At 52.1% G+C, this 15,356-nt stretch overlaps 1 protein-coding gene across 1 annotated transcript in view; it reads left to right on the forward strand.

Moving 5' to 3' along the window:
• PROK1 (prokineticin 1) overlaps positions 1–12,319 on the forward strand; it is a 50,228-nt gene extending 37,909 nt beyond the window's left edge. The window contains exon 3 of the mRNA XM_030221443.1: positions 11,983–12,319. Within this exon, the coding sequence (XP_030077303.1) occupies positions 11,983–12,105 (123 nt within the window). The 3' untranslated portion in view covers positions 12,106–12,319. The remainder of the gene's footprint in view (positions 1–11,982) is intronic.
• Positions 12,320–15,356: the final 3,037 nt, after the last annotated feature.

Raw genomic sequence — 15,356 nt, forward strand, 5'->3', positions numbered from 1 at the left:
AGACTCTAAGGGAGGAAGCCGGACTGGTACCCCCCTCGCGGCCGCACGACATCCAGCAGGTGAGGGGGGGAGAGAGCTGGCGGAGGCCCTAGAGAAGAGCTGGTCTGAGAAGGAAAGAGTGGTAATGGAGATCTGTCAGGAGGCCCTGCTGGAGGTGGAGGAGGAAGGCAGTGAGGACAGTGACGATCTAGAGGAGGAAGAGCTTGTGGACTACTGCCAGGATCCAGAGGACCCGGCCAGTGGCATAATTAAAATGGTGAAGAGAATTAAAAGTACGGAGAAGGAGGTGATGGACCTGGGGAAGCGAGTCAAAATGGCAAAAGCCCTGAGCAGGATGGCCCCAGCAGAGCATCGCAAGACCTATATGAAAGAGGAAACCAGGCTGCTTAGGCTTCTCCAGAAAAAAGAACATCTGCTGAGGGCCCTGAGGAAAGGCCCTGGAAATCCTCTGAGAGAACTCTATATCAACAGAGACAGGATGGCCTCGGGGGGACAGGCCCCGTCAGCCTCGGTATAGTGGAAGCAACAAACAGAGCAGGAAGGAATCAGCCCAGGCTTTGGACCCCAGAACATTGAAGCATCAGGGGAGCTGCCAGGAACAAGCACCCAAAATACATTAAAATTCATGCAATACCTTGCTAGTCAGTCGGGGCCTCTGCAGGCAGCTTCTGGAGTAAGCAGGACTGAAGGTGGGGCTGTGGAAGCCTCATTGAGAGCACCTGAGTGTGGGAGAGCAGAACAGGAAAAAAACTTTAACACTAAGACTTTTCACATTGTTGAAACAGAGGCTGGAATTTCAGGAGAGAGACCTTTTTCCACAGAAGTGGTGGTGGAAGTTGAAACAGAGAACTTACCTGGAGAAGAGGCAAGGGGTAGGCAGAGGCAATTGCAGCCACAGGTTGTCCTGTTCCCATTGCCTGTAGTAGGAGCAGACGGCAAGGAAAAAGTGCCTGCCCCAGCACAGCCTGGGAGGCCTCACCCACAAAGCTCTGAGGAGCAGGATGTTCCAGCCAATCAGCCTGCAGCAGGGCTAAGGACTGAAAGTGGAGCTGTTCCAGCAGGGAGCTGCCTCTTAAAGGAGAATGCAGGAAGAAAGGCAGGTGAAGACAAGGAGTGGTTTTCGATAGAGAAAGCACAGGAGGCCACACAGTGTTCCCCACAAAAAGGTTCAGAATGGCAAGGAACTGCGCTGCCGGGTGGCAGGATGCCACGCCCGCCCAGCACATTGGAGCAGGAGGCGCCAGCCAATCAGGCTGGAGGAGCAGGGACGGCCGCAGAGGAGCTGCAGTGGCCGGTAGGGGAGAATGCTACAGCGCAGGAGGATTCCCCACGTTTGGGAGAGCGAGCGGTGCTGGAGTGCGGGAAGCCACGCTTACTTGGCAAAACGGCAGAGCAGGAAGTCCCAACGAAGCAGGACGCCAGAGGGGAGACCAGTTCCCAGGAAAACAGCGGGCCCGCACAGGGAAAGCTGGAGCAGCACGTTGCAAGGAGGGACCCAGCACAGAGAGCAGGTTCCGGGGGGGAAGGAGGGGGGGAGGAGCGGGAGGTGTTTGCCTTGCAGTGTGCGCCAGAAAGAAACTTGACTGGTACCTTTGACTTTGAAGTTGGCCAGGCTGCGGGGGTGCGAGCCAGGGGGGAGTGTTCGGGCTGGGAGGGGAGGGTTGGCTCGGTGGGAGGGGGTCAGGGGCATTGGGAGGGGAACAAGTATTTAGGGGAACCTGCTCTCACTGTCTCTGGCGAACGTGTTGAAGGGGACAATGGCAGGTTTTTTCCTGCAGGGGAAATGGTACAGAAGGACACTGTGAAGGCAGGGGATGTGCAAAGTCTGCTGATAGAAGGGAGAGAAGGGAGGGAGGTTGAGGGGGGGGGCAGAGAGAGAGGGGGGTACGGCGCAGCAGGAGCAGGGGGGTCTCAGTGCAGGAGATGGAGGAGGGGGATGGTGGGGGGGTGCTCCATCCTTTGCGGCGGTAGTAGGTGGGAGGGGCGGGCGCAGAGGGAATGGGGGGAGCAGGAAGCATTGGGGAAGGATGGGGGGAGGGTGGGGAGGCCAGGTTCCCAAAAGGAGGAATGTGATTCAGTTAAGGTGGGTGGGGGAGGGGGGGATGCCAAGTAGGGATGAGGCCCTGAAGTTGGTCCTGGGTTTAGGATTTCTCCCAGAGGACCTCTATGCCTGTATCCACCCGGTGAATATCCCAGAATATGATGTTATTTTCTGACCCAGCGAGGCATGGAGGTCTTCTGGGAGAAATACGAGGGGGTAAGGGGATTGGAGAAACTTTAGGGCCGTACCGATCAGCAGACCTGACCTGGTGCAGGTAACCCTGCTGGTCCGAAATGAATCCATCTCAGGGGCGGACCTGGCCTTCTGGCTACAGCGGTACGCAGAATTGCGTACCCCCTTGTCCAAGCTCCCTGACCCCAGTAGGGTGTGGGCGGGAGGATGGGGTGCGCAGGTTAGGCTGAAGCAGGCAGGGCACGTGACCCAGCACATTCCCTCCGCGGCGTTCATTGGCAGGGATCGGATCCTCTGCTTTTACAAGGGGCAGCCGCGGCAATGTCACAAGTGCGGGTCATTCAGACATTTTAGTATGTCGTGCCCAGTACTACAGTGTGGGAAGTGCGGGTCTAAGGAGCATCCTACGGAGTCTTGTGCATCTATCCGGTGTAATTTGTGTGGGGGTCTGGGGCATGCATTCAGAGCTTGCCCTTGGGCCTCCCATAACGGGGGAGAGGAGGACATGGGAGGGGGCGGTCCAGTTCAGAGGGAGAGGGGGGGAGGGAATGTAGGGCGAGATCAGGTTCCCGGGGTGGGGGGGAAAGGAGCTGCGGAGGGACAGGGAGTGGGAGGTGGGGGAGGGTTGGGGGGAGGGCGGAAGCGGCAGGACGGGGCAGATGAGGGTTGGACGCGGGTGTCAAAAAAACAACGGAAGGTGAAAGGGGTACGGGAGGAAGGGGGAGGGGGGCAGGAATGGGGATAGAAGTAGAGAACAGATTTAGGGGATTGGAAGATGAGGGAGGGGGTGACAAACTGGCAGGAGAGGAAGGAGAGGATGGGGTGAGCCGGCAGGATGGGTTGGAAAGCATGGCAGATGCTGAAAAGGGAACAGCGGGTAAAAGGAAGAAGAAGAATAGGGAGAAGGTTTTGAGGGATGAAGAGGAGGAAATGGTAGTGGAGGAGGTCGGGGAGATGGGGGGCAGATTGGGGGGGGCTGAAGGGAGGGTGGGGGAGAAAAGGAGGGTAGGACAGGAGGCAGGTATGAAGGCAAGAGAGGGGAGGGAGGATGGGCTGGAGGCAGGATTGACGGAGGGGGTCGAAGAAGGGGCAGAAGGGGCGGGAGAGAGGGGAGGGAGAGGGTCAGTGGGCGACTCCCAAGGAGGGAGGGAGGTGGGCGAAGAAAAGAGGAAGAAGGGGAGGAAGAAAGTAAGGAAAGGGGGGGGCTTTTTGAGCTAGGGGTCCGGGACTGGACGGACGAGGAAGGGGAGGGGGAAGGGGAAGGGATCCCTGGAGGTAGTATGGAGCAGAGGGAAGGTAGCCAGGAGGGCAGGGGGTATGGAACGGCACAATGATGGCGGGACTGCTGTTAACATTCGCCACACTTAATGTGGCTAGTGTCGCCTCCCAGACGGCGAGATGCTTGGCGTTCGATGGCCTCTCTGCCGTGGCGGCGGACTGTTTTCTTCTGCAGGAGACCAGGCTGCGAACGCTGGAGGAGGTTCGGCGGGCAAAGCAGGCCTGGAGATGGGGGCCCTCTATTTGGGGTCTGGCAGGGGAACGGTATGGGGGGATAGACATCCTCTTCAAAACCTTTAAAGTAGAGATCCAGAGGGTGGTGGAGCTGGGAATTGGGAGGTGTCTGGTGTTAGATGTTAGATTGCGGGGGGTGGCTTTGCGGGTGATTAACATCTACGGGCCGCAAAGCAAACGGGGAAGGGCGGCACTGTTTGGGAAAATTCGGCCGTACCTTTACACCTCACGGCAGCTAGTGTGGGGGGGGATTTTAACACAGTCCTGAGGAAGGAGGATAGGGGGGGAGGGCGGCGCAAGTCGGTTATGATGGGGTACGGCTAGCAGGAATCATGAAGGGAGCGGGATTGGTGGACGCGCACATAGAGTTTGGTGGTGGGACGCAGGATTTCACTTTTGCCCGGGGCACTTGTAGAAGTAGAATCGACCAGTTTTAGTTCGGGGAGGGGCGTGTGGGAAGGCACCAAGGGTGGTAGAGGTTGATTTCTCAGACCACAAGATGGTGCTGGTCAAGCTGGGGGGAGGGGGGATTCACGGATTGGGGAAAGGATTGTGGTGTTTAAATCAGAAATGGTTGAGGGAGGGGGTGTTGTACCAGGAGTATCTGGAGTTTCTGGCAGACCAGGTATCAGGGTATTCAGGGTATTCAGGGTGTTTTCCCTTCCCTAGGGGACTGGTGGGAAGTTTTGAAACACCGCACCAGGGGGTTCTTTCTCCGTCAGGCGAGGAGGCAGGGGAGGGAGGTCACCCGGCTAGGAACTGCTCTGAGGAAGCGAAGGGACAATTTGATTTCCAGGGGAGGGAGGAGGGAGGACATTGAGGCCTTGCAGCAGGAGGTGGAACGGGTACAATACAATCGGTACTCTTCCCTCGTCTATGAGCGGGACTTCGGGAAGCTGCTCAGCCCGAACCCGTATGACTGCTCTAAGGAAAGAAGGGAGAGGAGGGTGGTAGAGGGGTTAAGGGATGAGGGGGGGACGCTCCAGCAATCTAGGGAAGGTATCTTGCAGGTGGTGGGGACCCACTTTGGGCGGGTCTTTTTGGACCAACGGTTGGGGGAGGAGGCCATGGCGTGGTACATTGAGGAAACCCCAGGGGTGGATAAGGGGGGGCCTCATCTTCGGGCCTTGCTACGGCCGTGGACGCTGCGGGAGGTACAGGAGGCCATCGGGGCCTTGCGGCGCAGGACGGCGCCGGGGCCAGACGGACTCCCAGCAGAGTTCTACCAGTGGTTTAGGGATCAGTTGGCGCCGGTCTTGTTGGCAATCTGGGAGGCGGCACGAACAGGGGGATCCTTGCCTGAGTCGATGGGGGCATCAGCTTTGGTCCTCCTTAGCAAAGGCAAGGACCCCCAGGATGTGGCAAATTGGCGGCCGATTGCACTTTTGAACACCGACCGGAAGATCTTCGCTCACATGCTCCTTGCCCGCATGAGAAAGATCGCCGGGGAAGTGCTGGCAGCCCCGCAGGGGTGTGGGGTCCCGGGAAGGGGGTGCTGGAGGCAGTGGCCTTGGTGAGGGAGGGCCTGGAACGTAGTCGGGTGGGAGAGGGCAGGCTGGTCGTGGCCTTGGACCAGGACAAGGCTTTCGACCGAGTGCAGTGGGGCTTTTTATGGAAGGTCCTAGACCACTATGGATTCCCGGGGGAATGGATCGCGCAACTTCAGTTATTGTATGCGGGGGCGCGATTCTTTCCCCTGGTGAATGGATGGAGGGGGGCGGAGGTGGGGATCTCGGCGGGGGTGCGGCAGGGGTGCCCGTTGAGCCCCCTGCTGTACGCTTTTGCCATTGATCCCCTGGTGAGGAGGCTGGAAAGGGGGGGGGGGGAGGACGGGCTCAGAGGGGTGGAGGTAGGCAAAGGGAATGTGTTGCGAGTCATCGCCTATGCGGACGATGTCACCGTCTGGGTGGCGGATCGCAGGGAGGGGAGGAGGCTGTGGGAGACCCTTGCAGAATACTCCCAGGCTTCGGGGTCTCGGGTAAACCTGGGCAAGAGCACCAGCTTGTGAGTGGGGCCGGAGGGACGGCGGTTTAATTTAGGGGGTGGGTTCCCGGATGGGATAGAGAAAATGAGGGTTTTGGGAGTGCATTTTGGGGGAGGGGATTACGGGCGGGAAAATTGAGAACAAAGGATAGCGGAGGCGAGGGAGAAGGTGGACCGCTGGAAGGGGTGGCGGATGCCCATGGAGGACCGGGTCCGGTTGCTGAAGAGCCAGGTGGTCCCCATGTTCCTCTTCCTGAGCTACATCTGTCTCCTGCCGGAACGCTGTTTCACGGCAATTTACAGCATGTTCTTTCAACTCCTGTGGGGGAACAGGATGAACCCAGTTAGACGTAATATTACTTACCGGTCGCGGGAGGAAGGGGGGGTGGGAATGGTAAACCCAGTCTTGCTATTCTCCTCCCTCTTCATCCAGTTTAACCTGGGGCGGGCGGGGGGTCTGGATGCCCCAGGATGGGTACACAGTGTTGTTCAGTGGTGGGAGGGATTTTGGGGTCCTTGGTTGGGGGGAGGTAGGGTGGGACGGTTGCGGAAAGGTTTCCCAGAGGGGGTAGGCTACTACAAATCCTTGGTAAAGCTGGTTCGGCTGTGGGACATTACATGGGAGGAAGTTAGGGCAGGGCAGAGGGAGATCTGGGTGGAGCGGGTTCGCTCCCAACGCTTCTCCTCTCCCCTGGCTCTTAGGGATGCTCCGGAGCCCGTGCTGAGGCAGGGCCTGCATTTTATTTCATCCAAACGCATCCCACACAAGTACAAGGACATTGCCTGGCTGTCCCTACATGGCAGGTTGTATGTTAGGGCAAACCTTCGGTGTATAAACCAGCAGGACCGAGACTGCCCGAGGGGGGAGTGTGCTGGCCGGCTGGAGACCATGGACCACTTCCTGAAGGAGTGTCCATTCTCCGTAGCGGTTTGCCGGAGAGTGGCTGCCTTGCTGGCCATCCCCAGCTTCACGTCCTACACCTATGCGGACTGGGTGTATGGGAGGCAGGGGGAGACGGGGCGGCTAAAGCCAGGTACCGCCTTTCTAATCTCAGTTATCATCAGATACTGCCTATGGATGGCTCGCTGCGGGGTGTCCCTGGGCCAGGAGTGCAGGTCTGCTGAGCAGGTCTCCTGGGACGTTGTCCGAGCTGTCCAGGAAGTGGCCCGATGGGAACGGGTGGAGGTGGGGGTAAAGACCTTTGGGGTTTGGTGGAAGCATGTACGCTTGAAGTTGAGTTGAACGTTTGGGGGGGGGGGACTTTTTTTTGTGTAAATTTTGCATTTTTGTATAAAAGTATAGAGGGGCTGGCTTTATAACTGCACAATGTAATGTATTGAAATTTGATTTTCCGCTTTCATTTAATAAAGGAATTCTCCAGTCTGCCCAACAAAGCAAACTCATATGTGTATACCTTACCTTGATTTGTACCTGTCTTTTTCAGGGCACAGACAGTATAATTCTGCCCAGCACTATCCCCTCCTCCCAACCACCAGCCCTGCCTCCCACCACCAGCTCTGGCACAGACCGTATAAGTCTGCCCAGCACTATTCCCCACCTCCCAACCACCAGTCCCGCCTCCCACCACCAGGGCCGCCGAGAGACTGGGCCGGGCCCGGGACAAGGCCGCCCCTGGCCCCCCCACCCCCCCTGCCGGGCCCTTGCACTATATGTAGATCCTTCAAGAGGTAGTGTGTCATGATTTAGGCTCTACACCTTTTCTGATGTTTTGGTGCCACCTCAGTAAAGCCAAAACACAATCTCTCCACTGCAAAACACTATACACAAACTTGTGCAAAAACCCACTCATAACCTTACCAAACCATAACAGCATAACAGCACTAATTCCAAGGACAGGACGAACTACAACCTTATGCGTAGAAAGGCAGCACTATAATTACACCGGGCTCTAAAACACCAGTACACAACCTAATGAAAAACAAAACAAAAAGGGCTGCAAATACTACACACTAGCAGAATACTGTACCTTGATCACACATGAAAAACACATGGCAACAGATATGACACAAGGAACTAGAAATAAAAAATATGAAGGCAAAATACTGAACTAGAAAGTTACCTCAAGAAGTCAGACTCAGCATGCAGCAATACTAGAAAAATTGAAACTTGCATGAAAAATATCACAGATACACATTTCCAAAAGCTGACATATTCCAATTAATAAATTCTGAATAAAATACTTTTTTCTACCTTTGTTGTCTGATCATAGTTTTTCTATTTGCTTTGGTCCCATCTTCTGTTTTATGCAGTGTCTTCTTTCCATTTGATATTTTTTCTCTCACCATCCTCCTGTGTCCTTATGCGTCCTGTCTACCATCTGTAACCCTGTCCCTATCCTTCCTCAAGTTTCGGCATCTGTCCTGAAAGTGTTCCGATCCAGCCCTTAAATTGAGCATTTCTCCTCACTCTCCTCCCCTCCATCCATGTACATGTATTTCCTGTCTTCCCTCCCCTCCATCCATATCCAGTATTTCTCCTCTCTTCCTTTTCCCTCCATCCGTGTGCATCTCCTTCCTTTGTCTTTCCTTCCCTTCATCCTTGTCCATCATTTCTTCTCTCTTCCCTGCCCTCCACTCCATCCATCCATGTTCAGCATTTCTCCTCTCTTCCCTTCCCTCCATCCATGTGCATCTCCTTCCTGACTTCCCTCCCCTCCATCTATCCATGTCCAGCAACTCCTCATTCTCTCCTGGCCTCTCCTCCATCCAACCATATCCAGTAAATTTCCTCTTTCCCCTGCCCCCTCCAATCATCCATCCATGTTCAGCAGTTCTCCTCTCCCCTCTGCCCAGCAATCTCTTCTCTCTCCCCCTGCCCTCTTGTCCAGCGATCTCTTCTCTCTCCCCCTGCCCTCTTGTCCAGCAATCTCTTCTCTCCCCCCTGCCCTCTTGTCCAGCAATCTCCTCTCCCCCCTGCCCTGCCCTCTTGTCCAGCAATCTCTTCTCTCTCCCCCATGCCCTGCCCTCTTGTCCAGCAATCTCTTCTTTCTCCCCCCCCCCCCCCCCTGAGATCCAAGGCCCTTCTACTACTGCTTATCATTTCTATAGCGCTACTAAACTCCCTCCCTCCCTCCCAGATCCAAGGCCCCCCTCTCCTTCCGTCCATCCGACTGAATTCCAAGGCCCCCCTCCGTCCCTCCCTCCGAATTGCAAAAGCGATCTTGTTCTTACTTCGTTGGGGGTTGGCGAGAGCAGCATGCAGAAGAGAACGCAGGGAAAAGCGTGCAGGCTCCCGCTTCAGCCTTCCCTCGTTGTCTGTGGTCCCGCCCTCAAAGGCGGGACCAGAGCTGAGAGACAGACAACGAGGGAAGGCTGAAGCGGGAGCCTGCACGCTTTTCACTGCGTCTGCGTGCTGCTCTCGCCGTAACCCCCGCCGAAGAAGTAAGAAGAAGATCGCTTTTGCAATTCGGAGGGAGGGACGGAGGCGGGCCCTGGGAGTCGGACGGAGGGAGGGAGGGACCTAGGAGTCGCACGGAGGGGCGAGCACCCACGGACTCGGCGCCGGGCCCCCCTGGAGGCCCGGGCCCGGGGACTTTTGTCCCCCCTGTCCCCCCCTCTCGGCGGCCCTGCCCACCACTGGCTCTGGCACAGACCGTATAAGTCTGCCCACCACTATCCTCGCCTCCCACCACTATCCTCACCAACCCCTCTTCCCCCCACTGGCTCCGCCACACAATTTTGGCTAAGCTCCTGAGGATCCATTCCTTCTGCACAGCATTCCTTTATGTATATCCCACGCATGTTTGAATTCCGTTACTGTTTTCATATCCACCACCTCCCGTGAGAGGGCATTCCAAGCATCCACCACTCTCTCTGTGTGAAAAAATATTTCCTGACATCTTTTTTGAGTCTGCCCCCCTTCAATCTCATTTCATGTCCTCTCGTTCTACCGCCTTCCTATCTCTGGAAAAGAGTTGTTTGCGGATTAATGGTCTGTCAATGAGGCTGTTTCTTCCTATAATACTATTCTCTCCTCTGCTCCGGATACTCTCGCTCCTCCCATTCCCTGTTCTGTAAAACGTACCAAACCCCAGCCTTTGCTGACCTCTAGAATCCACTACCTACGTTCCTGTGCCCACTATGCTGAACGCCTTTGGCTGAAATCCCGTACCCGTGCTAACTTCATACATTTCAAATTCTTGCTGACCTCCTTCCAGTCTGCTCTTCTACTTGCCAAACAGAACTACTACATCCAGTTGACAAATTCTCTTGGCTCAAACCCTCAATGTCTTTTAGCCACACTGAACTGTCTACTCAAAGAGTGCCTTCACCTTCAACTCTCCCTTCATTTTCTCCCCAGGTTCCGGCTGAGTGCTTTCATGATAAGGTTCACAAGATTAAACTTGAATTCTCAGCCGTGTCACCTCCATCTCAACGACCCCTTCCCTTAGTTGATTCTCTCAATCCTCCTTCAACACCTGCCTTTTTTTCTTCCTTTTCTGAAATCACTGAAGAGGAAACTGCACATTTTCTTCCTCCTCAAAACTAACTACCTGTTCCTCTGATCCTATTCCCATCCATCTACTTAGCACTGTCTCTCCTACTGTCATCCCTTTTATCTATCATTATCCTCAATATTTCACTTTCCACTGTGACTGTTCCTGAAGCCTTCAAACGTGCTGTAGTAACACCACTCCTTAAACTTTCATTGGACCCTACTTGTCCTTTCAACTATCGCCCCATCTCCCTCCTCCCTTTCCTATCCAAGATACTTGAACGTGCTGTTCACCGCCGTTGCCTTTACTTTCTTTCATCTCAAGCTATTCTTGATCCACTTCAATCTGGCTTTCGCGCTCTTCATTCAACTGAAACAGCATTCGCTAAAGTCTCCAATGATCTGTTCCTGGCCAGATCCAAAGGTCTCTATTCTATCCTCATCCTTCTCGATCTATCTGCTGCTTTTGACACTGTTAATCACAGCCTGCTCCTTGATACGCTGTCCTCACTTGGATTTCAGGGCTCTGTTCTTTCCTGGTTTTCTTCTTATCTCTCCCAGCGTACCTTTAGCGTATACTCTAGTGGATCCTCCTCTACTTCTATCCCACTGTCAGTTGGTGTACCTCAGGGATCTGTCCTGGGACCTCTTCTTTTTTCAATCTATACTTCTTCCCTTGGTACTCTGATCTCATCCCATGGTTTTCAGTATCATCTTTACACTGATGACTCCCAGATCTACCTCTCCACACCAGAAATCTCAGCCGAAATCCAGGCCAAAGTATCAGTCTGCCTGTCTGTCATTGCTGCCTGGATGTCTCAGTGCCATCTGAAACTAAACATGACCAAGACTGAGCTTCTCATCTTTCCCCCTAAACCAACCTCTCCTCCTCCCCCATTCTCTGTTTCATCCTTCCTATCTCATCAGCTCGTAACCTTGGGGTCATCTTCGATTCCTCCCTCTCCTTCTCTGCACATATTCAGCAGACTGCTAAAACCTGTTGTTTCTTTCTCTATAACATCAGCAAAATTCACCCTTTCCTTTCTGAGCACACTACCAGAACCTTCATCCACACTCTTATCACCTCTCGCTTAGACTATTGCAACTTGCTTCTCACAGGTCTCCCACTTAGCCATCTCTCTCCTCTTCAATCTGTTCAAAATTCTGTTGCACGACTAATATTCCGCCAGTGTCATTATGCTCATATTAGCCCTCTCCTCAAGTCACTTCACTGGCTTCCTATCCGTTTCCGCATACAGTTCAAACTCCTCTTATTGACCTATAAGTGCATTCACTCTGCAGCTCCTCAGTACCTCTCCACTCTCCCTACATTCCTCCCCAGGAACTCCATTCACTGGGTAAATCTCTCTTATCTGCACACCCTTCTCCTCCACTGCTAACTCCAGACTCCGTTCCTTTTATCTTGCTGCACCATATGCCTGGAAAAGACTTCCTGAGCCGGTACATCAAGCTCCATCTCTGGCCGTCTTCAAATCAAAACTAAAAGCCCACCTTTTTGATGCTGCTTTTAACTCTGAAGCCTTACTCACTTGTTCAGTGCCCACCTTAGTAATTCCCTAATCCCTTATTTGTTCTGTTTGTCTGTCCTAATTAGATTGTAAGCTCTGTCGAGCAAGGACTGTCTCTTCATGTCCAGTGTACAGCGCTGCATATGTCTAGTAGAGCTATAGAAATGAATAGTAGTAGTAGCTTCAGACCTTCATAAGTGAACAATTCATTTGAAATCTCGTGCTGTATCTCACATGTTCCTTCTGCTTTTTCTCTGTTTTTCTTTAAGGTTCCTTTCCTTGGGAAGCGCCAGCACCACACCTGTCCATGTCTAGCAAACTTGATTTGCTCCAAGTTTCTGGATGGCAGATATAGGTGCTCAGTTGACTTCAAAAATTTAGATTTTTCATGAACAAGATCTGCATCTTAATGACTGTTCCATTTAAACCCCTGGTGTTTGTATAAGATGGACATTTTTCTTGAAGTATTTCAAAGGCAGTATTTATTTTCAAAGCTGCAGTCTAGAACTAGTCGATTAATTTCATATGAGATGCAAATAAGTCTTCTCTGTAATGTCCTTTGGGTACAATTGTGCTTGTGTAATTGATTATCCTTTTATTGATAGAATTGTAAACCGCCTGTTAGTTAAGACAATATAGTAAATACTCTCTAAATAAAAATAAATAAATAAATAAATAAATTTAGCGCTATAGAAATGATTAGTAGTAAATAGAAAGTAACTAAAGATGTGGTATATTTTAACTTCCTGCATCTCCTCTGTTAGAAATTATTCTTCTAGTTCATTTGTTCTAACAAAATAAATGTATGGTTTCATGTAATCTTTATTCTTGTCTGAGTTCTTATTTACCATTCAAGTTACAGATTCACACTCATGGGAACAGGAAAAAATAGCAAAGGACAAAAGACAGTAGAAGGCTAGTGGGTTGGAGGTGTGGAATTGCTAACATGTATTATTTCTTTCTTTACATCACCAAAATTCATTCTCTCACTATCTCCCACTTAGTCTATTATAACTCCTCCTAATATCTTTACCACCAAACCATTCCTGTCTACTACAATCTACTCTAAATTCAACTGCTTGATTGGACTTTCTCCAGTTTTATTTTAACTATGTATCTCCTCCAGTCACTACACTGGCCATACATCCACTTATGCATACAGGGGCCAATATTCAGATTACGGGAGGCAGCCTAGCTAACTTCTTTGGTCGGTGGTAAGACTGGATGTTACTACTTATCATTTCTATAGCTCTACTAGACGTACCCAGCGCTGTACACTTGAATATAAGGAGACAGTCCCTGCACGAAAGAGGACAAATAAGGGATAAGGGAATTACTTAAGGTGGGAATGATAAAACAGACATGGGTACTGAACAAGTGAATAGGGGTTAGGAGTTAAAAGCAACCTCAGAAAGGTGGGCTTTTAGCCTACATTTGAAGACGGCTAGAGATGGAGCTTGACGTACTGGCTCAGGAAGTTTATTCCAGGTGTATGGTGCAGCAAGATAAAAGAAATGGAGTCTGGAATTGGCAGGAAGGAGTGTATGGAGAGGTAAGAGCAGGGCTTTTTTTGTGCTGGTACGCAGCGTACTGGCACCTTTTTTTTCCCCAGCGAGTCCTGCACGCTTCCTCTCACTCCCCTCTTCCCCATGACCCTCCTTACTTTTTTTTTTAGTAACTCAGCAGCGCAGTGCAGTGATTAAAAGAGGCTGCCAGGGTCATGGACTTCCCTTTGCAAGTTCTGCCTATGCGGAAACAGGAAGTTGAAACAAAGTAGGCGGGACTCGCAGAGGGAAGACCCCAACGCCGGCAGCCTCTCTTAATTGCTACACTGGCTGATGGTGGGGCAGGGGCATGGACTCTCAAGCAGGCAGGCAGCGGGAGGAGGAGGATGGGCAGAGGGAGGGAGAATCGCTGGACATTGATAGCAGGGGAGGACGGGGGGAAGGAGAATTGCTGGACATGGGAGGACAGGGGCACAGGAGAATTGCTGGACATGGATGGATGGAGGGGAGGGCAAGGGAAGAGAAGAGAGCAGGAGAGAGAGGAGAATTCCTTGACATGGATGGAGGGAAGGACAGGGGGCATAGGAGAGGAGAATTGCTGGGCATGGATGGATGGAGGGGTGGCTATCTCCCGCTGAATATTTGTGGATAACAGGTTAAACACTATTTAACTGGCCAGGAGCCATTCCTGATAGGTTAAATAGCACTGAATATTGGGAGGACAGTGTGCATCCTGGAGGAGCATCCTTATGGTTAGGACAGTAAATTGAGAACCTGGGGGAATGGGTTTAATTCCCACTTCAGCTCCCTATGATCAGGGCCGGTCTTAGCAAGTGCGGGGCCCTATGCAGACCAATTTGACGGGGCCCCACCCTCGCCCCGCCCCACCCTAGCTCCGCCCCCACCCTAGCTCCACACCCACCCTAACTCCAGAGCCGGCCACCCCTCCCTCCGAGCTCCAAGGCCCCCAGCTCCAAGGCTTGTCGATCCTGCACAGTCAATGCCAACTGAAAACCATGTCTTTTTCACAAACACAGATACACCCTAATCCACTATAGAATAAGTAGTAATATTTAAACTTTCTATTTAGACAAAAATTAAACTGAACCCCCAAGATGCCAGATTCTGCATACAATACAACACCACAGAAACAGAAAATGCCCCCTAGTACTGTGCAAAATATAAAGACAACAGATGTAAATTTGAAAAAAAAACTAACAAATACCAATCACCACTTTACAAATTAACAAATAGAAATAAAACAAATATAGAAAATAAAATAATACCATTTTATTGGACTAATACATTTAGCTTTCAGAGGCCAAAACCTCCGTCCTCAGGTCAACAGTATAGAGCTGTTACAGTATCCTATCCTGACCTGAGGAAGGGGGCTTTGTTCTCCGAAAGTTTGTCAAAATGTATTAAAATTAGTCCAATAAAAAGATTACCTTATTTACATGTTCTATTATAAACATTTATTAACACAGCTACAATACTATATCCTAAAGCAAAAAAAGAAAAATATATATTTTATTTGCAGTTTGTCGTCTCTGGTTTCTGCTTTCCTCATCTTCTTTTCACTGTCTTCCTTCCATCCAGCATCTGTCTTCGCCCTCTCTCTGCCATCCAGTGTCTGCCCTCTCTGCTGTCCCCTCCATCCAATGTCTGCCCTCTCTCCCTGCCCCTTTCGTGCACATCTGCCCTCTATCTCTGCCCCTTCCATTCACTGTCTGCCCTTTCTATCCCTTCCATCCACTGTCTGCCCTTTCTCTCTGCCCCTTCAATCCACCATTTGCCCTCCCTCTCCCATCCATCCGGGTCTGCCCTCCCTCTCGCTCCCCCTTCCATCCAGGATCTGCCCCTCTCTCTGCCCCTTTTTATCAACCCCCAGTTCCATCCCCACTATCCCACCAGTCCCCCGTTTCAGCCCCAGCCCTTTTCTCCCACCAGTCCCGAGCTTCAGCCCCCAGCCACTCCTCCCTGCCCCCTTTTCAGCCCCCAGTTTCAACCCCAGTCCCCATCCCTTTTCTCTCACCAGTCCCAAGCTTCAGCCCCAGCCACTTCTCCCTATCTCCTTTTCAGCCCCCAGTACCCACAGTTTCAGCCCCTGCCCCTTTTCAGCCTCCAGTCCCAGTACT

This window comes from Microcaecilia unicolor, chromosome 12 (genome assembly GCF_901765095.1).
Source record: "Microcaecilia unicolor chromosome 12, aMicUni1.1, whole genome shotgun sequence".
NCBI classification, from domain to species: Eukaryota; Metazoa; Chordata; class Amphibia; order Gymnophiona; family Siphonopidae; genus Microcaecilia; species Microcaecilia unicolor.